At 42.4% G+C, this 24,914-nt stretch overlaps 1 protein-coding gene across 1 annotated transcript; it reads left to right on the top strand.

Annotated features, from left to right (window-relative positions):
- The first annotated feature begins 23,710 nt into the window (after positions 1 to 23,710).
- On the top strand, positions 23,711 to 24,421 carry LOC138890361 (uncharacterized). The gene has a single exon (XM_070173742.1). It carries the CDS (start codon positions 23,711 to 23,713, stop codon positions 24,419 to 24,421), a length of 711 nt encoding a protein of 236 aa, XP_070029843.1.
- The last annotated feature ends 493 nt before the right edge of the window (positions 24,422 to 24,914 follow it).

Here is a 24,914-nt window from a genome sequence, read left to right on the forward strand (position 1 = left end):
ATGGGTCCAAACGGGATATGAGATAAGTAGTATACGAGGACAGGTAGTGTTTCAACTTCTGAGCTACCCAAGTTAGGGCGCAACATGTTTTCTCGAGTTGAGTGTACTTGACTTCATATACTGTGAATTTCTTGCTAAGATAGTAGATGGCCTGCTCCTTCCTTCCTGTGTCATCATGTTGCCCCAGTACACAACCAAATGAATTTTCCAGGACCGTCAGATAAAGAATTAAGGGCTTCTCTGGCTTAGGCGGGACCAATACGGGTGGATTAGACAGATACCCTTTGATTTGGTCGAAAGCCTCTTGACACTCTGCCGTCCAACTTACCGCAGCATCCTTTCTCAGCAGCCGAAATATGGGCTCACAAGTTGCTGTGAGTTGAGCGATGAACCTGCTGATGTAATTGAGTCTACCCAGCAAACTCATTACCTCTGTTTTGTTCTTTGGCGGTGGCAAATCTCGGATGGATTCGATTTTGGATGGGTCTAACTCAATCCCCCGTCGACTGACGATGAATCCTAACAGCTTTCCTGACGGAACCCCGAATGCGCATTTGGCCGGGTTAAGCTTGATATCATACCTTCGGAGTCTTTGGAAGAATCTCCTTAGGTCTGCTATATGGTCTTCCTGACGCCAAGACTTTATGATCACATCATCTACGTACACCTCAATTTCTTTGTGTATCATGTCGTGAAACACAGCAGTCATTGCTCGCATGTACGTTGCCCCAGCATTCTTCAGTCCGAACGGCATTACCCGATAGCAGTAAGTTCCCCATGGCGTAATAAAAGCTGTCTTTTCCGCATCTTCCTCGTCCATTAGGATCTGATGATATCCCGCATAGCAATCCACAAAGGATCCGATCTCGCGCCCAGCGCAATTATCGATCAGGATATGAATGTTGGGCAACGGAAAATTGTCCTTAGGACTTGCTTTGTTGAGATTGCGGTAGTCGACGCACACCCTGATTTTCCCATCCTTCTTTGGAACTGGCACCACATTGGCCAACCACTCGGGATATCGAGTGACCCGAATGACCTTCGCCTGCAACTGTTTAATCACTTCTTCTTTGATCTGTACACTCATTTCTGTTTTAAATTTCCTTAGCTTTTGCTTGACCGGAGGGTATGCCGGGTCAGTGGGCAATTTGTGAACCACTAAATTGGTGCTTAATCCCGGCATATCATCATATGACCATGCAAAAACATCTTTGAATTCCACGAGGGTTTTGATCAATTCTTCCCTGACATTCGGCTCAATATGGATGCTGATCTTGGTTTCTCGGACATTATCAGCGTCTCCTAGATTCACAGCCTCAGTGTCATTTAGGTTAGGTTTGGGTTTTTCTTCAAATTGGCACAGTTCTCGGTTTATCTCTTCGAAGACTTCATCTTCGTCACATTCAGAGTCATCGTCGCAAATGACCTCTTGTATCATTAAGTCGGATTCAGACTGATTTATTAGACTAGGTCGAAGATCCGCTGTTCATGCCATGCCATTAGAACCAGTAAAAAGAGAACTGTTCAGAGAGAAAAAGAACAAAACAAAAATTAAAATGGGACAAAAGAAGAGAACTTTATTAAACTTGCGGGAAAGAAGGGTTCACACTTTTCAAAACAAAAGTAAAATTTGGATTACACCCTGGAATAATCCGAACAAAACGAAACAAACAAAATATAAATCAAAGCCTACTACCAAGACTCCCATCGGACAGGAAGAGGAGTAACTGTCCAATTGTTGGTTTTGGCCTCAGGCCCCACAAATTGTATCTCTGCTCTGCTGGAACCTTCTTCAGCTTCTACCACACTGACATCAACGAATAGCCTCTCGAAACTCTAATTCAGGTCCCCATCCATACCAATCAATGGTCCTAGGATCTTTGGGACCGGTAGCCCTTTGGCGCTTGCTCTGACAAAAGATCTTGAGAGACGTGGCACGGGTTTGGGAAGATACCAAACTTTCTTCTTCATTTTCCGCGCTTGCTTTACATCTGCTGCGGTTCGTTTGAACCCCAATCTGAAAGTTTCCAGATTTTTAGGCAGGGAAACAGGTTGGACAATCCCCTGAAGCTCGACTCCCAAGCCCTTTCCCGGCACAAATCCGTTACCCAGCATTTCTGAAACCATCATGACTGTCGCGGTAGCTACCCTAGGGTGCGGGATGAGTTCTCCTTCAGAAATTTTGTTTGCCGACACTGTATCGAAGATCTGGTAGACCTAGGGACCTTTGTCATCATCGGTATCTATGAAAGGTACAATGGCGCCACCCATGGTGTACGCCGTGTCCTCGCCGTGTAGCACGACCTCTTGTCTTTCCCACTCGAACTTCACCATCTGATGTAGGGTGGAGGGCACTGGTTTGGCTACATGAATCCATGGTCGTCCTAACAGAAGGTTATAAGATACTGTGGCATCTAACACCAGGAACTCCATGGTGAACAGGACTGGACCGATGGTCAATTCAAGTACAACATCCCCTACAGTGGCTGTTCCATTTCCGTCAAATCCTCGAACACAGATGCTATTCTTGCGGATTTTTCCGAGGTCGATCTTTAACTGGTTCAGAGTGGATAATGGGCAGATATTGGCACTTGAACCGTTATCCACCAATACCCGAGTAACTACCGAGTTTTCACATTTGACAGTCAGGTAGAGAGCTTTATTATGCTCTGTACCTTCCGTCGGCAGGTCATCATCTGAGAATGTTACCCTGTTCACCTCGAAAATCTTGTTGGCAATGGTTTCCAGGTGGTTTACAGAAATCTCTTTGGGCATATGAGCTTCGTTCAATATCTTCATCAAGGCCCGACGATGCTCTTCAGAATGGATCAGTAATGACAGCAGCGAGATCTGGGCCGGTGTTTTCCTCAGCTGTTCGACCACGGAGTAGTCCTGCACTTTCATCTTTCTCAGGAACTCCTCAGCCTCTTCTTCGGATACAGGTTTCTTGGTTGTAGCTGGGTTGGTTCTTCTTAACTCCACCAGAGCAAAACACCGACCTGATCGAGTCAACCCTTGCGCTTCACAACTAACTTCCTCCACCTGTTTTCCTTTGTACATCACTACTGCCTTCTCGTATTTCCAAGGCACAGCCTTGCTATCAATCATTGGCAGCTGGACTACGGGCTTTATGGTGACCAGTTCTCTGTATACCCCCTTCAGCACAACTGCGGGTGTGGGCGGAGTCCCCAACTTGTTTGGCTCAGATTTGCTTGTTTTGGCGGACAGGCTCTTTCCCAATATCACTACTGGCTTGACGCCTTCTCCCTGCGACTGTACCCCCACTCCTCCACTGGTCGATCCTTCTCTCGGAGCGGCCTGGATCATCATCACTGTTTGCGAGGGTTTTCTCAACTCTCCTCCCTCATACACCAACTCGATCATGTGTGTCTCGTGGTGTGCTGGCAGCGGGTTCTGATTGATGTTAGGTGTCTCCGGGGTCTGGACCTCAATTTTGTTAGTATCAATGAGGTCTTGTATCGCTTGCTTTAGTCTCCAACATTTTTCAGTTTCATGTCCCAGCATCCCTGAGCAATATTCACAGCTTATCGTCCTGTTCACATTTTGAGGCGGGGGGGTTTTGCTCTCTGGTTTCGACAGGACTTACCAAACCCAACCGTCTTAATTTGTGGAATACGGCGGTATAGGACTCTCCCAGCTCGGTAAAGGCTCTATGTTTCTGTAGCCTATCATTTTTAGCAGCTTGACTCCCTCGAAAACCTGTCCCTGGAGGGTTCCTGTATGCTCTGGGTGGAGGGTAGGTATTTTGTGGTGGTGGGTAGGTATTATGTGGAGCTGGGTATGTATTATGTGGAGCTGGGTATGTATTGTGGGGAGCTGGCGCACGCCATTGTGGGCGAACCAGAGGTTGGGTGTATGTCTGGGCTTGATGGACGGTGAAATGTGGTTCTTGGGGTGGATAGTAGGGATGTGGTGGGTTGTATGGGTAGTTTGTCCTGTGAGGTCTGGGTTGGTTGTAGTGTGGCCTGCCAGACCCGGACCAACTGCCTGCCTCGATCGTGGCAACTTCTTCTTTCTTTCTTCTCAGCGCACCTCCCGTGCCGTTCTGAATAGCCTGGGTCGTTGCCTTGAGTGCCGAGTAGTTCAGGATTTTGTCAGACCTCAGACCCTCTTCTATCATGACCCCTATCTTGACCACCTCGTTGAAGGATTTTCCAACCGTTGTCACCAAGTGACCAAAGTAGGTTGGATCCAATGTTTGTAAGAAATAGTCCACCATCTCTCCCTCTCTCATGGGAGGATCGACTCTGGCCGCTTGCTCTCTCCAGCGGAACCCAAACTCGCGAAAACTTTCCCCGGGTTTCTTCCCAGTCCTCAATAATGTGAGACGGTCAGGGACTATCTCGAGATTGTACTGGAAATGACCTGCGAAAGCCTGCGCCAGATCATCCCAAGTGTACCACCTACTGGAATCCTGCCTGGTATACCATTCTAGTGCAGATCCGCTCAGACTTTGGCCGAAATAAGCTATTAGCAGCTCATCTTTGCCGCCTGCCCCTCTCATTTTGCTACAGAATCCCCGCAAATGTGCCATGGGATCACCGTGCCCTTCATATAAATCAAACTAAGGCATCTTGAACCCAGCCGGGAGTTGGACGTCCGGGAAAGGGCATAGATCTTTGTAAGCTACTACGCTGACTTGGTTGCCCAAACCATGCAGGTTCCTGAAGGACTGCTCCAGGCTTTTGAACTTTCTCAATACCTCATCCTGTTCAGGGGCTTTAAGCGGCCTTTCAATTTCTGCCGGTACCTCCAAGTGCAGATTGTAGGCCTGTGGTTCGGGGGCATGGAATGTAGGCTCAGGGGGATAGTATTGCGTATCGTGAGCCTGAAACAATGGCTCACTGGTCGTTCTTTGCAAGGTAGCTGAGGTGGGTCCCACAAAAGTGGGAATATTCGGCGTTGGGAGAGGTTGATGGGATGGTGGAGCTTGGGAATCATGAGGGCTTATTTCTTGATGATAGCGGGGATTTGGGAGGCTTGTGGAAGGGCCGGAGTGAGGGTATTCCGGCATGTGTCCCAGTGGTTCAGGGCTCTTTTGCGCTTTGGCTAGAGCCAGCTGCATTGCATTCATCTCTAGTCCCATCCTTTCAATCTTTTCCATCGCTTCTTTTAACAACTGGCTCATCGGCCTTTCTTCCTCGTTACTATTCTCTGAAGTAGTCATGCTTGTTGCTACTGGTCCTTTGGATCTGGTTTGGTAAGAGTGTGTTGCCAGAATTCTTTAACAACTAACTTGTCTGGATTCAGACAACAACAAACTTTGTTAGCGTTAGAGCTTAACAGATTTGATCATAACACATAGAGGATGCAATGCTCCTAGGCAGTTAACCGTTTCTACATGCTTTGCTTCGAACAACATGTGTCATCCCGGCTTGCTCATTTATCCCTTTTTTAAAGTACTTTGGGAAACCCTGTGTTTTATTTTATTTTTGTATTTTCTTTCTTTCTTTATTAAAACGGTCGAATCTTATGGGGATTGCCTACGTATCACGTCCCCGCGCGAATCAGACCAGGCGTAGTTCTGCCATAAAGTAAAGAAACACAAAATTCTTTTGGAGTCACTTAATTTCATTATCAAAACTTGCTATTACACATTACTTCAAGCAACAGTACAGACTCCACAGTTTTTAACTTGATTTGACTAAAAGAAAAGAAAGCAACAAAAGCCAAATAACCAGGACTCGACCCAAGATTAATTTTCCAACTTAGGGGCCCACGAGGCATCATTCGGCCCTTTCGCGGCCCTAGGCGTAAGGTCTCTCTGCAAGCTTCTCAATTCATTCATGATCCGGTGGACGCAGCCCATGATGGAGACAAGGAGGGTCTTCCGTGGTATCTGCTCACATGCTAGGCATTTCATGTAGATGTAACGCCCAATTTCGTCGATCCTTTCTCGAATGTTGTCCCTTTCAATGAACAATTGCCCGATTTGTCGGTTTTTTAGTCCCAGTTCCTGAGCATTGTCGGCAAGTTGATCCTGGAACAACTCCATTTGTCTCTCCATGCAGGCCATTGCATCGTAACAACGTCTTCTGTCAGCCTGAGCGTCTCATGCTTGTTTGATGATCTGATCATGTAGAGTGGAGTTCGTTTCCCTTAATATCCCGATGCTCATTTCATAATCCCTCATGACCTGTTGCAGGCGCTGCCTCCGGGCCATTGTACCTTTTGCCCATTTGACCTTCATCCTTGCTATGCAAGCTTCTGATTGTTCTAATTCTTCTTGGCTTTGGATGACCTGATTTCTCAAACTTGCTATCAATCTTTCGTCGGAGCGACGCTTCTGTCGGTCAATGTTACTCTTACTGGCTTGGCGAAGGCGGGCCTTCAGGGTCTGGTTCTCTTGGGCTAGCTTGTTTCTTTCAGCCTGCTCCGAGGCGACTTGCACGTTGTGTTCAAATACAAGCCTTTCAGCTTGTCGCTTTAGCTTCCCGATTTCAACCCGGTAACCTTCCTCTTTTGCGAGCCAACCCCATTGTTCTTGTGATGACTCAACAAAATCTTAGAGGTGAGGCTGTTTGGTTGGCCGCTCTGCAATGTTCTTCTTATTATGCCAAGCGAGATAGGCCGGCGAGACTTCACCCCTAGACACATCACTTACCCGAGTATTTTCCATCAGGTACTGGCATTCACTCCATATGCAACGAATTGTCTTTTCAGGGAATTGGCCGTCACTGCTGACCTCGACTGCATAAGTGCTGAGGTCTTCGTCCGGGTGTACCACCTGATACCTTCCTAACTGCCTCATCACCCTGTAAGGGGCATAATGTTGAATACCTCTTAGTCCCATTAAGAGGAAGTGAGGACCAGTGGCGGGCATGTATATAATTTCTTCCACCGGGAGCCAACCCAAAGTCCAGTTTATTTGTTCTGCAGTGATGGCCCGGAGATAGGATGTCCATTCTTCGAACCCTTTTGGTGATCGGAAACCTGAAACCCTTAGGTTATAACTTTCGATGCAATTCTCGTTTGTAGACATGTAGCGCATACACTGAGGATGGCGGCACAAGTGTTCGATCATCCACATCTGTAATAACAAGTTGCACCCTTCGAAGAAATCTGCCCCGGCCTTACAAGCTGTGAGGGCTCGGTATATTTCCGACACTACCATAGGAGCAAGGATGCTTTTATCGTTGGTAATCAGGACTTTGACGATTCCAGCCACCTTCAGATCGATATTTCTGTCTTTTCGGGGAAACACCACAATGCCCAAAAATGTCACCATGAAAGCAAACCGCCTATGCTTATTCCATTTTGCCAGATTTCCTCTACTGCAGATACCACTTTCTGGATCATTGAATCCTCTTATGTGCCCGTACCTCTGGTATATGAATTGCAGGATAGAAAAACCTCTATCCAGTTCAGCGTATGGGACTCCCTTACTTATCTTCAACAGATCCATGAATTTGCATGAATTCACAGCTCTTGGGGCGATCAGGTATTTGTGTCTCAAACCTTCAGTAATGTCCATGTAACCTGCCACTTCTTCTAAGGTTGGGGTGAGTTCAAAATCCGAGAAGCGGAATACGTTGTGGGCCGGATCCCAAAATGTAACCAAAGCCTTTATGATGTCGCATCGGGGCCTGACGTTCAACAAATTAGCCAGACCTCCCAGGTGCAGTTTGATCTTGTCTTGCTCTGACTTTTCCAGATCCTCCCACCATAATCGCACCTCCAGAGGGATTTTGCTCCTAACTGTTACTGGAAAACTTGGACTTATGCTCATTCTGCATGTTTATTGAGGTGTTTAAGCAAAGATCCAGACTCATTGGACTCAAATACCAAATTGACACACCCTTCTTTCCTAGAAAAACGAAATTTGGTTGTTTCTGAAACATGATGTCACCTTGATTATTTTAAAACTTTGTTCTTTTGGATCGTACCTATATAATTTTTGGAAAAGTAAGTTGAGCCCGATGGGGGTTGCCTACGTATCTCGCACCCTGCGAGAATCAAACTGACGTAGTTCGGACCAAATTTTGGAAACCATATGACAGACCATTTTTCCTTTTCCGTTCAAAAATGAAACAAAGATTCTTTTTTTTTCTTTCTAAATTAATGAGGAACATTTTGTTTATTTTCTCAAAATTCCGGCAGAGTTTCAACCGTTTTGGGGTATTGGTTTTTCCGAAAATAATTACTTCCCTAACCGTTACTTCTTCTCTTTTTTTTTTCTTTTTCACAACATTCCCGATATTCAAAAGCCGGTCAGCATGCAAGTCTGAAACAAGTAAATGCATAAGGCAAACAGGATGTAGCAGGATGGTCTTTCATTTTAGGTTGCTAGTCCTAGACGGACTCAACCCCTGTGTTGATCCCCCTAAGTTAAATGCAACGTGATGCAAATAGGCGTTCCTACTAGGGATCCGGCATGAAGTCATGTTATACTAAGCTGTAAAACCTAGGTGTTTGTTCTAGACCTGGCTTACCCGAGCGGACAACTCGAGCCAAGGATGGGAGCTGTGTACCGGTAACCAAAAGGCCATCCGGTTTTGCAACTCCTCCGAATCCTCGTTCTATTTTGGTATATGACACTAACAGAAAGAAGCCACGACCAGCGTGCACTCCTCAAGAGAGAGAAGAGAGGGGTTTCGGCACAGTTTATATATACAGTCCAAATAATATCAAAGCAGTAAAAGCAGCATTTAGCACATTAGGCTCAAACACGTAAAAAACCAGATAATAAATAAAGCCAAATAATAACAATTATTTTAAGCTCGAATTCTTAACCCTGAACCAGTGGTTCTGGGTTACAGATCCCCAGCAGAGTCGCCAGAGCTGTCACACCTCCTTTTTCCGCACCCGCGAGGGTGCAAGGGAGTTTTTCCAATTAAAGGACAATCGAGACGGGATTGGTTTATTTATTTCAGAGTCGCCACTTGGGAGATTTAGGGTGTCCCAAGTCACCAATTTTAATCCCGAATCGAGGAAAAGAATGACTCCATATTACAGTCTGCGTACCAGAAATTCGGATAAGGAATTCTGTTAACCCGGGAGAAGGTGTTAGGCATTCCCGAGTTCCGTGGTTCTAGCACGGTCGCTCAACTGTTATATTCGGCTTGATTATCTGATTTTATACAAATATGAACTTATGTGCAAAATTTTATCTTTTTACCGCTTTCTTACTTATTGTTATTATTTTACGAGAATTGCAACGTCGTGGAAACATATCTCGAACCACGTTACATCAATGCACCCGTAGTTGTTTGGCATATCTCGACTCGGTTGAGATTTGGATTTGGGTCACATAAATGTGCACCCGAGTTAAGGAAAATAAATTATTAAAGGCGCGCCTAAAGCAACTAGCGTCTTGTTATTTTGGGGAAGGCCGTAAAATTCGCTAAATGGCATGTCCCGAATTCTAAGTGTTTTAATATATATACATTTAGAGGGCCCCGCAACTTGTGTATTTTTTGTTTGTCGAGGCTCGTCTCATTCATTATTAAAAGGATTTACAACGTCCTGGAAATGCATCTCAGACCACGTCACCATAATAGTACCCGTGATTAGAGACACATTTCGATTTCATTGAGACTTGGATTTGGGTCACATAAATGTGCACCCGAGCTTAAGGAGATAATATTGTTAAAGGCGCGCCTAAAGCAACTAGCGCATTATTATTTTGGGTAGGGCCGTGAGATTTACTAAACGACCCATCTTGGAAATTGAATGCTTCGATAATATACTCTTAACGAGGGCCCCGCAGCTTGTGCGTTTTTATTTGTCGAGGCTCATCTCGTCTTCGTTTTAACAGGATATCCTATAGCAACTACGTTTCTTGTCGCGCTTGTCTCTACTGATTGAAAACAGAGATAGTCCTAGTTAATTATATGTTTGCAGGTCATTTATAGCAGGATTCGGAATGCTTTTACAGAATAAGAAAACGTGGCTACGCACACGGACAGCTGATCGAACATTATGGGCCCAAATCCAACTCATGCGGGATGGGCCGGACCTGGGCCACTGTTTGTCCGATGCGGGCCTGCTTGGTCTGTTTCGACCTGGGCTCGACCCCCATGAGGTTGAGGCCGTGAACTTGTTCATTGTTCTAAAGGCGTGGTTTATCAGTTATAACGGGACAGTTCATTAAAGGGAAAAGCAGTTAACTAATGATGAATAGTTTTCATGCGTTACTGGACATGCTAATCACAAACACAACTAATTTCTAAGTTACAGCCTACTACATGGTCGAAATTTTTTATCCAACAGCCTACACACACAATTGGATGTCAAGTTACCCTACATTGACAGTTGCTATGTGTGAAAGCTAACTCCAGTATCCGAGCCAAAATGTAAACTATTATACATTCACATAACATTCAATGTACAGGCTATACATAAAATAAACGATCTTCAACTCTTCTCTTTGTATTCATACTCAACTTCAGATTACATTGACAGTATTAGTCGTGTACCTGGATGTTTGAACAATAAACAGGAGAAGAAGAAAGATGTCAGCAACGGGCAACCAAGCAGCAACAACACAACAACAACAACCAGCAGCAATAACCAGCCACAATTATGAAGTCCACAAGTGATAGAGCACCAAGCAGAAAATCCCAGAAACAGAGTAGAAAACAACCGAGAAAACCAGAATGTTCAAGGCAATAGCAACATAAATCTAATGATCACAAACAGCTTGGCAAATAACCAACAACAATTGGCCAAGACAGTTTGACCAACTTGAACTCTTATATAATTTTCAGACAGTGTTTGGTTACAATATTCTGAGACTTTATGTTTCTTGTTTTTTCTCAAGAATAAAAAAAATGTCCAGCCCCTTTTATGTTCTAAAACAGCTTATTTATAAGCCAACAACCCAATGCAGCTAAGCTGCCTGGATTCTGCCAATTACAGTCTGCCCATACCCCTTAGCTTCCCATGCCTAAAGGCCTTTTCTTGGAATCCTTAATCAGCCCCCCATGCTCTGTCCCATTACTCTAATCAAGGGTTATGGGCTTAGTTAAGTATTCATTTAATTCCCATGCTCTTATGTCTTGTTCCCCATTGACATTAATTTAATCCTAATTCAGTACCCTATTTGTCAGCTCACTTAAACTAAGCTTTTTCTGTTCTTTTCAAACCCCAGACTACCCCCGTTAATCCTTGATTATTACTGTACTAACCCTCTGCAACAATGGGGAATTTTGAACTTCTGGAGGTTTAAAATCGAAGCTGCCCTAGACTGAATCTTTCAATTGTTTTGTAATGCAGTTATAGGCTAATTTTAGGCAATGTCAAGCATCCAACTAACAATCAACAGGTTCGTTTACTTACGCGAAGTTGTATGAATTAGAATATTTGACCCTTCAGTTATAGGAAACTAATCGACGACGTTTATCAAGTCGACTATACTAAATATAACAGGTAATAATCAGTCGTTCATATAAACAACACGTACAGGGTCACGAATGACTTCAGACAACTTTTGTTCAATTACTGGGAATCTATATGAATTAACTATTTGACGATTAATCTAATTGACGAGCATGTATATCACCAGATATATTCACATATACAGAAGAACAAACGACCAAATAAAAGGTCTTTGACAGAGATGGAAGAACTTTGACAGAAGAAATATCAGAAATTACCAAACAATCACAACAGAAACATGCTAACAAACTTAATCAGCACGCAAATAAAACATAAAAAGAAAAGAAAAACTTACTGAAAACTTTTAAGAAAAGTCGACCCAGGTCCGAATCCGATTTGGCCTTTTGAAGCCGAACAAACTTTAATCGGGGTGTTCTCAACCGAGAACACCCTGATTGAAGTCTATTAGACCCCAAACCCTCTATGAAACAGGTCAGATTCCCCATGTTCTGGTATTCTAGGGTTTGGATCTTCAGATTTGAGATTCTAGGAGTTGTGGGTAGATTCGGACCAAACCAAGCTTGGTTTGGTCACGAGGGAGGTCAGGGGAGTGTCTGGTACGAATATGGTGTGGTTTGGTGTAGGTCAGAGTTCGACTCGAATCTTCAAATGAAGATTCGAGAAACTAGGGACTGATTCGAAGCACAAGGATAGCAGATCCATGTTCAGGGCAGTGAGGTGCATCAGGGGTGTTAAGGGGGTGGTCACCGGCGTCCTTGCCGCCGGGTTCTGGTGAAAGGGAAGCCATGGCGGCTGCTAGGGTTTCGGGGGTTTGGGATCCATTCTGAGAGAGACGAAGGAACGGGGGTGGGTGTTTGGATAGGGGGGCGGGGTAAAAGGGTTAGGTTTATATATGCATTGGAGGTTTAGATCCTGGACGTTGGATCAAACGAGATCTATGGCCAGGATCTATTCACTTAGGAATGACGGTGTCATTTGGGTGTGATGGTAGGTGAGACCGGGTAAGGCTGGATCGGGTCAAAATTTGACGGGTTTAGGGGATGTGATCCTGGCCGTTGATTCGTTTGAGATCAACGGCCCAACTTAGATGGGACAGAAACGACGCCGTTTGGACCATGTCCGGGCAGCCTGTGTTTGGGCTGGATCTGTGTCCTGGTTTTGGGCCTGATTTTAATTCATTTTTGGCCCAAACCAATTTCATTACTCTTTTCTTTTTGTTTTCTAATTTTAAAAAAAAATGAAATTAAAAACCATCATTAATTTAATCACTTAATCCAATTATCACACACATATAAAAATATTTAAGTAGGTTAAATCACAACCCAGCATAAAAGATGCATATATATTTTTTGGATTTTCTTTTAATGATCGAATTACGGTTTAACTACACATGACATACATATTTTGTATTTCGTTTTGGTAAGATTAAACGAAAAATGGACAGAACCAACAAATGACTGCCAACACGTGTCACGCAAAAATCGAAAATTGTATAGCGAGGCCATTTGCCATTATTTTTATTTCTTTTTGGAGTGATTGTCCGCGAAGCAAAAATCACGTGCTTACACAGTAAACGATGAAAGGGAGAAGTCAACAGTGGTACATGGATAGCGACTGCTCCAAGCTCATGACTGGAAGAACAAATGATTTTCTTTCACTGAAGGCCCTGCAGGGAGGGAATGTATCCTCTGGAAATGAAAGAAGGGGTACATTCTCGATGTCGGAAAGGTTGGAAAGTCTCTCAAATCTATGATGAAGGGAACAAAGTAGAGTTCTTGTCTAAAGTGTGCACAGTTACTAATCTGGTAACTGGCGAAGTGGTCTTAGTAACCAAAAGATACAAGAATTTTTACATTGCTGATTTTGAGTCTCTACAAGCTGGTGATATGAGCTGCTTGAAGAAGGTCCTGGTTCGTAGTCTGCCAAATTCAAATTTCAAGGAGCATAGAGTGTGTGATGCAGTGCTAAGGGAAATATCTGATGTTTCAAATGGCAAGGCTGATATGATGAGTCAAATGAAGGAGACAGGTGAAGACAATACAACATCCTCTTCTACTTCTTAAGAGGAACATGGTACCCCAATTACTACCACTGAAGCTAAAGAAAGAGATGGAGATGCAGCATTAGGAACTTCTGATGCAGAACACAATAGTGGAAGTCCTAATTCTGTTGATGTCAATGGGGATTCACATATGGAAGAACCTGGTCCGTCAAATTCTGAAGTTCAAGTATCCAACTAGAAGCAAAAGAGTTCACATCCTTTCAAAATGTAATCACATCCTTAGACTCTGGTATTCAACCCAGTTCTAAGCAGCTATGCAGGAAGAGCTCTGTCAACTTGAAAGGAACAGTGTGTAGAACCTGGTTCCACGACCTACTGATAGAACTGTTATAGGAGTCAGGCTCCCCATGCTTGGTGTGAAAGATTGTCAAAATTCCTTCTAGAAAATGGCTTTACAAGAGGGAAAATTGACAACACTCTTTTTCTGAAGAAATCAAGAAGGAACCTACTCATTGTTCAGATTTATGTGGATGGCATCATATTTGGAGCTACAACTGACTCATTATGTGAAGAATTTGCTAAACTCATGGGAAGTGAGGTTGAAATGAGTATGATGGAGGAACTGAATGTCTTCCTAGTCTTCAAGTGAAGCAGTACATAAAGGGAACGTGTATCAGTCAGCAGAAATGCATCAAAGAACTCTTGAAAAGGTTTGATATGGAAGCATCAAAGGGGAATCATTAGATCTCTACTCTACCTTATTACCAGCAGGTCAGATATTGTATTTAGTGTGGGATTATGTGCAAGGTTCCAATCAAATTCTAAGGAATCTCATCTGAAGGCTGCTAAGAGAATTCTGAGATATTTTAAGGGGACACAGAACCTGGTTTTGTACTATCCTTTAGGTGACAATTTCAACCTTATTGGTTATGCTAACGCTGATTATGCAGGCTATCTGGTGGACAGGAAAAACACATCTGGAACGGCACATTTTCTAGGGTCATGCTTGATCTCATGGGGTAAAAATAAACAAATTGTGTGTCTCTTCCTACTACTAAAGCTAAATACGTGGTTTCTGCTTCTTGTTGGGTTCAAATAGTACAAATCAAGCAACATCTTGAAGATTTTGGTGTATTTACAGCTTTAACCAGGTTCAACACAAGAGAACCAAGCACATTGATGTCATACACCATTTTCTCAGGGACAATGTTGAAAAGATTCTGATTTGTATAAAGTTCTGGAAGACGAAGGATCAGGTAGTAGACATCTTCACCAAGGCGCTGAGCAAGGAACATTTTAAAGAAATCGTCTGGAGTTGGGGTTGATCAAGCTCAACTAAGGACCTGGTCCTTCGATGATTGGCTATGTTAAGAAGGAAAGGTACAATGCTAAAAAGTGTTTTTCGGCGACATCTAACTCAAATCTATATTGTTATAGGTATACACATATGGTAGTTTCAGGACAAAAACAAGTAAGAATGACATAGCACTTCTAGGAGTCTTTGCTCAAAATTTTCAAAAACTGTCACAGAACCTGGTTCCTGTGACTCAGGTTAGTAGTCTCTTCAATACTTATATGCCTTTTTAAGCTGCTGAAGTGTCATGTCATCAATTTGTTTCTGCCTTTCTCCTGCCTTTCCACTTAACTTTTGAAGTCCAAAATGTTAAATCTTTTCTGTACTGAATCGTTGCCCCCAAAAGACACTTCTCTATCTTACACCCAATAAAACCAATTCTTTTCTTCAAAGACAAAAATCAACCTTGTCTCAAAATGATCCTTCTTTCCAAATATGCCAGAAGTGAACCCAACTCTCTCACTTTCCAAAAACCTAACTCCATCAGAATAAAAAACCCAAGAATTCTTTGGTAGATTTTAATGGAAGTTTAACTGAAAGGGAACAAGCCAGATCTAATATTCTTGAGCGTGAGGCTGAAGTTGTTGCTGGATTTGTGGAAGCCTTGAAGGATGGAGAAATTGGTAAATGTGAGGTCTGAATGAGGGACCTGATCCTTCAAGTCCTTCTCATGAAGTTAATTTAAATGATGATATCTTTCTCTTTGAGTTCTCTACATAAACGAACTCTCGATCCAGTAATAAGGATTGATGAAAAGTAGGCTGATGGATAATGAAGTGGTGGGACCTACTGATGTAATTGTGGAAGAGAGAATGAAATGAATCTTTACCTGTGAGAAAGAATTAAAAAAAAGGGATTGGCTGAGAAAGATGCAGCAAATGATAAGGGTAAACAAATTGAGAAGAAGAAGAGGGAGACATGGCTGCTCAGGGATAGAAAGGGTAGTGTATGTGAGGAACCTGGTTCCTTACAGAAGCAAAAGGTTGAGCCATTAGGTTTGGAGGGAGAAGACATTGAAGTCTCAAAAGGTGCTGTAAGGCAGAGTGTTGACTCTAATATTGTTGGGGGGAAAATGGAGGAACCTCTTGACATTGTTGAGTTCCAAAAATAGAATCACCTCTTTGTTCCTCCAAGTCCCAATGTTTCTGAAGAAGAAGTAAAAACTTCTATGATTTACGTGATACTACGATGCTATATGTATGGGATTGAGTCTGTTTTTTATGAGACGAAGCTTGGGGAGATTCTTGGTGATCTGTTTGATGGGTCAACCAACTTAGATAGGTTGAGAACCTGGTCCTCAAGGACCCTTGGCAGAATAGAAAGCTAAGTTGAAGGGTGAGACTGAAAGATTGAGGAAACATGTGGAGGAACTGAGAGAGCCAATGATCATTGATCAAAGGAGAGTAAATAGACGAATGGACAAGCTCATCAAGGCCTGATCCCCTTACTTTTCCTCTTGCCCGGTGCATGTCTTTTGCTCCTCCAAATTCCCTTGAATTCTTATCTTCTTTTGATTCCTACATTTGATGACATTGGTATTTTAGTTGTTTAAATTGTCATATTATGCATTGTTGAAACTACTGTATTTTTATTATAATTACTCTACTTTGGGCAATCACTCTATTTTGTGCGCTGACATTCACTTGTTGTTCTTATTATTGTTTATGTTGTGTTGCCCAAGTGGCCTGAGTTAATATTGTTGAACTTTTTTTTGGTTGTGCTTCTTCTGTTATTCTTTTCGATAATGCCAAAAAGGAGAAGTTATATAAGTGTGTCAATATGGGGGAGGAACAGAATCGAATTGATATTTGTGTTGTGCATGAAAGATGGCTCTGATTCGCAGGGGGAACGTTGCTGATAGCTCTGCTTCGCAGGGGGAACGTGTTGATAATATGTTGATTCTAGGTCTGATCTGCAGGGAAACATGTGAAGAATCTGGTTCTCAAGAGGAATATTAATTTTGGGTTTTTCATCATCAAAAAGGGGGAAATTGCTCTAAGTTACACTATGTCATGTTTTGATGATGACAAACATTCTCAACGTACTGGGTACGGACTAGATGTGATTTGTGCAGATAAGGAACCTGATTCTCAGGGGGAATAATTTTGGGTTTGTCATTCATCAAAAGGGAGAAATTGATAAGTTATGGTACTTTGAGTTTTGATGATTTGCCAAACAGTCTTGAGGAACCAGTTGTGATCAGCTCCTTAGGTTCGGTTCTTATAGGGAATATTGCTGATTCATAGGGGAACAATGTGGAGATCTGGTTCTCAGATGAAATATCAATTCTAAGTTTGTCGTCATCAAAAAGGGGGAAATTGATAGGTTACACGTACCTTGGGAATAAGTACTTTACTTCATGTTTTGATGATCTAACAAAATTACCATCCAGAACTAGATACGGAACCTGTTACACATCTACAAGACCTTGAGATCACAAAGTTCCAGGTGGGGATCCAACATGGGATATAAATCAACCCTTCAGAGAGGAAGGAACAGCTGAGGAAACAAGTCCCTACCAGTTCTCGAGGAGACTGTATAAAGTCAACTCTCCAGCAGAAAAGTTACTGCTTGCACACGCTACTGCACAAGAATAGTGCAGCAGTCAACTTTCTATGGAAGGCTTTTTACCTACCTTGCTTACATCATTGTAAGTGATGTCACACACGTATAAATACAATCAAGAAAGATAAAACAACTTACTTCATGAGAGAACCAGATAAAGAACCTGAAGCATGCCTGGTACAAGCATTCAAGTTAATCGACTCAAGATAATCTGGGCAGTGTGTCTTTAGATTTACAGGAATCAGATTAGGGACTTGATACATTGGTGTTCCCCTGACAGAAGTATAAGTTAACAGTACAGTTGGAAAGCAACTGCAGAAAGTGACTGCCTGGAACTGTACACGCAACAGTTCAACAGGCAGTGCATCAGTCGCTTCCCATTGAGAAGAGGCATGTACTAACCAAGATTTGACATCACTAAGGTGATGTCTTTTGTAATATAAACCTAGTGCAAGACACAAGGAATCCCTCTCCAAGACTTGCAAAATCAGAAACGAAAATCCTCTCTCAAGTGCTTGCAACAACCTCTCTCAAGAACAAAGTTACTGCAACCTCAAGGACCGGATCCAAGATTGAAGATATCTTAAGTCCTTAGGTTTGTTGAGTCTTTGTTATTTGTTCTTCATTGTAACTCCTATCTTGCTTTCTTAGAAGCTGTTTTTAGGAAACCCAAAATCACAAACCCTCTAAGTTTGTGTCTTGGCTAGAGTTAGTCAAGTTGTAAAGTCTTTGTAACTAAAGAGTTACAAAGTGGCTTGTAATAGTGTTTTTACAAGTTAGAGTGATTAAAGTCTTTATCACTAGAGAGTGAGAAAGTGGCTTGTGGTGAGAGTAGCACAAGTTAATCAAAGTCTTTGTAACTAGAGAGTCACAAAGTGGCTTGTGGTGAGAGTACCACAAGTTAGTTGAGTTGAATCCTTTGTAATAGAGGTATTACAAAGTGGCTTGTAACAGGGGTTTACAAGTTAGTGAATTTGAAAGCCTACAAGTGTAGGTCATGGTTTTTGTCCCCTTGAGTTGGGATTTTTCCACGTAAAAATCCTCTATGTTCTTTATTTACTACCGAGCTACTGTGGGAACAAATAGAGAACCTGATTCCCTATACTGGCTGGTTTTACAGTCTGTTGCTTACAGTGGGAACTTATAGAGAATCTAGTTCTCTATACAGTGGGAACCTATACCGTGTCTCATTTACATACTTGTTCAGTAGTTAGCACTGTACTAAACTGATATAGAACAAGATCGTTATACAGTTTGGTTCATCAGTATCTTCAGTGGAAACTCATAGAGAACCCGGTTCTCTATACAGTCTGGTGGACTCTTAGTTTTTAACAAGAGGGATGTTTAGAGTTTTGTGGGTGCTTGCCAAATCTCCCAACAAATAAAAGATTCTCACCATCTTCCCGTTGGACTACTTCAGCCTCTGCCCATTCCTTCTATGGTATTTGAGGATATAACAATGGATTTTATCACATGTTTGCCTGGTTCGAGGGGTAAGTCGACTATCATGACTGTTGTGGATCGACTGTCAAAGTATGGATACTTCATAGCCTTACCATCTTCCTTCACTGCACAATCAGTTGCAGAGGCCTTTGTAGTGGGGATCATTTGACTCCACGGCCTCGCAAGGTCGATTGTGACTGACCGCGACCCTCGCTTTTTGCATAGTTTTTGGCAGGAACTTAATCATTTGCAAGGCACCACCTTAGCTATGAGCATCGCGTACCATCCCCGGACAGATGGCCAATCAGAGGCCCTGAACAAATGCATAGAGAAATATCTTCGTTGTTTTGTGGCTTATTCTCCTAGTAGATGGGTTGCAATGTTACCGTGGACAGAGTACTGGTACAACACCTCATATCATACCTCTGGAGGGATGACCCCATTTCGAGCTTTATATGGGTGAGATCCTACTACTGTGGCACAATATATCTTGGGCAGCAGTCCTAGTGAAGTGGTTGAAGCTTATGTGGTGGATAGAGATGAGGTTTTGGCTCTTCTTAAGGCTAATCTCGTCCGTGAGCAGAACCGCATGAAGAGTCTAGTTGACAAGAGTCTAAGGGAGTTAACTTTTCAGATAGGTGATTGGGTTTATGTCAAACTCAAACCTTATCGTCAGAATACTATACGCTCTCAACAACATCCAAAACAGGGTAGACACTACTTTAGCCCATTTAAAATTCTTAAATGCATTGGAGAGGTTGCTTACCAGTTGGAGTTGCACGAAGCTACTCGTATTCATCATTTCTTCCACATTTCAATGCTCAAACGTTGTGTTGGAGAATCTGCTGAACATATCACTCCTCTGCATCTTACAGATATGACTGACCCTGGCCCTGATTCTTCTCTGAACCTTGAGGATAAGGTTCCCTTGCATGGCGGGAGTATTATTGTGACTCATCAGAATGACATAGAGGACACCTCATATGCCACCTTGGACCCGCATAATTAGTAAGAGATTAAAGTTGTGAGAAGAAGTAAGAGCGTGAAAGTCCCTTCCAAAAGACAAATTGATTTTGTTATAGGGACTGGCGGATAAAAACGAAAGAAACATCATAGGTGCGTAGGGTGTGAAGTAAGGGTGGCAAACGGTTCGGGGCCGGTCCTAAACGGGCCTCGTGGGCTGGTTCTATGTGGGCCCAAGCTTCGTGGTCTTTTGGATGCTATTGAACCGAGACCGGGACCATGAACTAATGGTCCCGGGCCTAAGTGGGCCTGACCTATTTTTTAAATTTTTTTTATTTAACTAAGGCAATTTCTTGTAAATTATATAGTATATATATATATATACTATATATATGGCTTATATGTGTGTATATATATGTGTGGGCCTAAGTAGGTCTGGATTTTTTTTAAAATTTTTAATCTAAGGCAATTTCTTGTAAATTATATAGCTTATATATATATATATATTATATATACTATATCTATATCTATAATATACATATATACTATATAAATTTCTTATATATATATATATATATATATATATATATATATGTGTGTGTGTGTGTGTGTGTGTGTGTGTGTGTGTGTGGGCCTACTATTTTTTTTTAATTTTTTTTATCTAAGGCAATTTCTTGTAAATTATATATATATATATATATATATGTATATTCTTTTTAATTTTTTTTATCTAAGACAATTTCTTGTAAATTATATATATATATATATATATATATATATATATATATATATAATTTAGATAATTTACAAGAAATTGTCTTATATAGTATATTGCCTTATATAAGATTGTATATACTACGTGTATAGTATATAAGCTATATTCGAATTTCGATATAACATTCGCTATATTGAGATGTATATATATATATTAACTTAAATATATATTAAGATGAACTCGGTATCAAAGTTGCAAATTAAAGTTTACATTTAATACTTCAAATGAAAGTTCAATGCCTTGAACATAATACTTCAAATTAATCTAACAAACTAAAACATTAAGCATAATACGTCTAATAATTTTAAAATAATACAAATTGTCTCAAATCAACTTAAAATCTTAAGTACGAATGTCTGGAGAACGCGCAAGACAACTCTTTATATGCCTCCTTAAACAGCATGTGCCCTCCTTTGGACGACGAGTGTAGACTCGACCACAGTTCTTGTACTTTATTATGTAAACTTCTTTATTTTCTTCTACCACATTAAAGTGTTCCAAAATAAATGGGTGCAATCTAGAATTATCGGGCATGATTTAACTTGAATTAAGAATTTGACTTTGAGAATGAGAGATGAGTGAAGACTTGATGACTTGAATACTTCAATTTGAGTTTGAGAAATGAGAGAGATTGATGATTTTGTGAGAAAAGTGAAAGAATGAGGGGTATTTATAGTTGAAATGGGGAAAAAGTGTAATTATAAAAAATTCGGAGTTAAAACAAAGTTGGGGAGGGGGTTAAATGGCTATTTTAAAAAGCCCAAACGACTATTTTTGCAGGCCAACAGCCATTTTGCAACAGCTAAAAAAATTGGATTTTTTAAAAAAAAATAGCCGTTGGGGTTGTTTGAGCCCGTTCAGGACAGGTTGAACTAGCCTACATAGGACCCAGGCCCAAACGGTCCCGGTCCTAACGGGCTTCTTCAATGAACTGGCCCACTTGGGCCTCAAGCCCCCTGGTCTCGGGCTTAAACGGGTAGACCCGTTTAGGCCCACTACCCATATGGGCTCGCGAGCATGGGCCGTGCCCGGGCCTAACCGGCTCACTTGCCACCCTTAGTGTGAAGGATGCCAGATGTTATAAATAGCTAATAGTGAATGTATTAGAGTAGACTATTCTATTGCTTTGTGTCTCTATTTCTCATCTCTATTGTTCAGTAATTCTCTTCTCATGCCCTAATCTATTCTCTGCTATTTTCCTTCTATTGTTTCGCTGCAAATTGATTGTCGTAATTCCGTTCAATTGTGGTAATACAATCAGTTAGTTATTGAGACAATTAGGTTGTTTCATTCAAACTCCAGAAATGCAATATAGACAGCCTCCCCCTCCCCCCGGGACTGATTTAGAGGAGGGTTAATCTTTTCTGAAGTATACTTTGTATGGGTCCAAATTTGACCGACATCAACCTATGATGAGTACGACAAACGACCAAGTACCTTCGAATTGGTGTCCCAAAGGAGACGACCTTAAGGCGAAAGAAGAAACTATACGACCCTTGTAGAAGTGTAAACCCATTAGGGAACATTAAGAATATTCCGTCGAATATTCTTTATATTTTATTTCTTACAATTCAGAAGGGCTTCTCGTTAGTATATAAGGAGGAAAAAGGACCTTGTAATAAGGGGCGATATTCTAGGAAACTTATGAATCTTGAACGAAAAGGAAACTTTGCAACTCTCTTCTCTTCACTTATTATTATTCTAGAGATTATTATCTTCAGCTACGATTTACCCCTTCATCTTTGATTGATTTGTCCAAAAGGTGTTAACATCTTTTTAGTCAAAAATTTGGCGTTGTTTGTGGGGATTTCTATAGCTGAAACCATAATTCTCATCTAGATTCCTTTAAGTGATAGTTACTTTTCTTCAAACTTCGTATAAACCAACAATGGCGGGAAAGGAAGCGAGGCTAAAGGTGGTAGCAGATGTCTCGTATAATCTCCTGAACTCCCTCAACGAAGCTGGCAGAGAAGACAATGAGAATGCAACACCAAGTGCTACACCGGAGGGAGAGATATCACCTCTTCCACACGGGGATCTAATGATCTTACGCGAAAGAGGAACCTCAACATCCACGGCGGGGGAAGCCCCACTAGCAGTCAAAAGGCTACTAGAAGATGGCTAACGAGTGCTTTGAGCAACATGCTCGAGAAACCCACTCAAGAAGATGTCGAAGACGTGCCACCTACAGAAATCGCAGCTGCCGCCGATGAGCCAAGCGCTACACGAATAGGTAACACCTGAACTGTTACTAATGCAGGTGACGGTGCGCTCATGGCCATCTTAATGAAAATGGAAGAGATGGAAAATGAGAACAAAACACTCCGCGACCAAATAAAGGAGCATCATGAGAGGGTTGATAAAATACCGGGCGCTCCGAAGCTATTACCAAAATGCATGTGGGCCGATTCTTCGAACAGCCATACAGCGAAGGGGCTGCCCCTCATCCTTCAAGATGCCACCATACTTGAAAATATATAACGGGACCATGGGTAATCCATTATGTTACTGCAGTAAAGGGCAATGATCTGTCAAAAGAACAGGTACCATCTGTGCTGCTAAAAAAGTTCGGCGACACTTTGATAGGGGGAACATTGACATGGTACTCCCAGCTACCAACGCGATCGATATCGACGTTCAAAGAGATGGCGTATAAATTCACCACCGCCCATGCAGGAACGAAGAAGGCCGAGGCTAGGGTCAATGATATCTTCGCCGTCAGGCAAACGACGGGCGAGGGACTTTGGGATTTCCTAGCCCGATTTAACAGAGTAAGGATGAGTCTACCGAACATGTCAGAAGGGATACAGTAGCAGCATTTCAAAATGGGTTAAACAGGAACGGATCAAAGGCGACTAAAAAACTACTCAGTAGACTCATGAAGTACCCTCCTACCACATGGGAAGAAATCCACAATGCCTATTGCACCAAGGTAAGGGTAGACGAGGATGACCTGAACGTGCCGCTTCAAATATTAACATCAGTCCAAACCGAGACAAGGAGAGATCGACGTAACAATGGGCAAAGAGATCAACCACCACGTTTCAATCGAGAAAGGCATCAGCCCTATATCCGTCCATCCAACCGCCCCTCTGCGACAGGCGAACGTCGTGCCACGACACACGACACCCTTTCGAAATGAAAGAGGTATGCCTCCACTACTATCTACTCATAATTTTGTGTTTCCCCTTCAGAAATAGTGTAGGCACTGGAGAAACTGGGCATGAAGGTGTAGTGGCTGCAAAAGATGAAATCGGATACAAGCACCAGGAGGTCGAACGTCCTCTGTGAATTCCACCAAGAAAGAGGACACAAGACCAAAGATTGCATAGGTCTGCGGCAAGAAGTAGTTAGGATGTTGAACCAGGGGTACCTGAAAGAACTGCTAAGCGATAAGGGAAGGGCCAACTTCGCTCGAGGGCGCGACCCATATCAAGGACCTCCAAAGCCACCATCACCAGCGCGTACCATACAAATGATCATTGGCGGTGGCGATGATATGGTAATCAACCATGTGAAGTTCACTACCACGCACAAACTCAAACGGACAGTCGCCCATGAACGGTATGACGATCTCGAAGACAGTATCATCTTCGATAAGTCAGTTACTGACGTTTTGTCTTTCTCTCACTATGATGCTTTGGTTATAACTTTGCGCATCGCTGACACCGATGTAAAAAGAATCATGGTGGATGATGGAAGCAATGAGTGTATTGTTCACCCCCGAGTGCTCATGCAAATGAGGCTCGAGGATAAAATAATACTGCATTGCATAACACTAACGGGTTTTAACAATGTAGTAGAGAGGACATCCGGAGAAATAGTGCTACCTGTCCTAGCAGGAGGGGTCAGCTTGGAAATAACATTCCACGTCATGTATCAGGAAACAACCTACAACGCCATCCTAGGGCGACCATGGATACACGCCATGCGAGCCGTCCCCTCAAGCTTCTATTAAGTGATCAAATTTCCCACCCCATGGGGGATATTCAACATCCGAGGTGAGCCACGTACCGCCCAAGAATACTACCGGATCGCCCAAGATTGCACACACACCAAGCAGCTAAAAGGGGCAAGAACGGAAGTATAGTAGTCAGCCATGTCGGGCACCAAACCCGACATACAAGTAGAGGTCATCAAAGATCCTAAAATTGTAGAAGCTTGCAGAGCAACCATAGAGGATCTTGATCCCGTCCAGTTAAATAACACCGACTGCACCAAAAAGGCTTATGTTGGACACAACCTCTCGGAACCAGGTGAGTATCATGAGTTTTTAACTGATAACGCCGATTTGTTTGCTTTTTCCCACTTAGATATGCCAGGAATCCCAAGGGAGATCGCCACACACAAGCTAAATATCGATCCACTTTATCAGCCGGTACGACAAATGAGGAGGAAGTTTAATGCCACAATCAATGATGCGGTCGGCGAAGAAGTTGATAAATTACTTG

This window comes from Nicotiana sylvestris, chromosome 4, assembly GCF_000393655.2.
Source record: "Nicotiana sylvestris chromosome 4, ASM39365v2, whole genome shotgun sequence".
Lineage (NCBI taxonomy): Eukaryota > Viridiplantae > Streptophyta > Magnoliopsida > Solanales > Solanaceae > Nicotiana > Nicotiana sylvestris.

Excerpts from the sequence above, each read along its gene's own strand:
- LOC138890361 (XM_070173742.1), top strand. The coding sequence starts at position 23,711 with ATGAAATCGGATACAAGCACCAGGAGGTCGAACGTCCTCTGTGAATTC.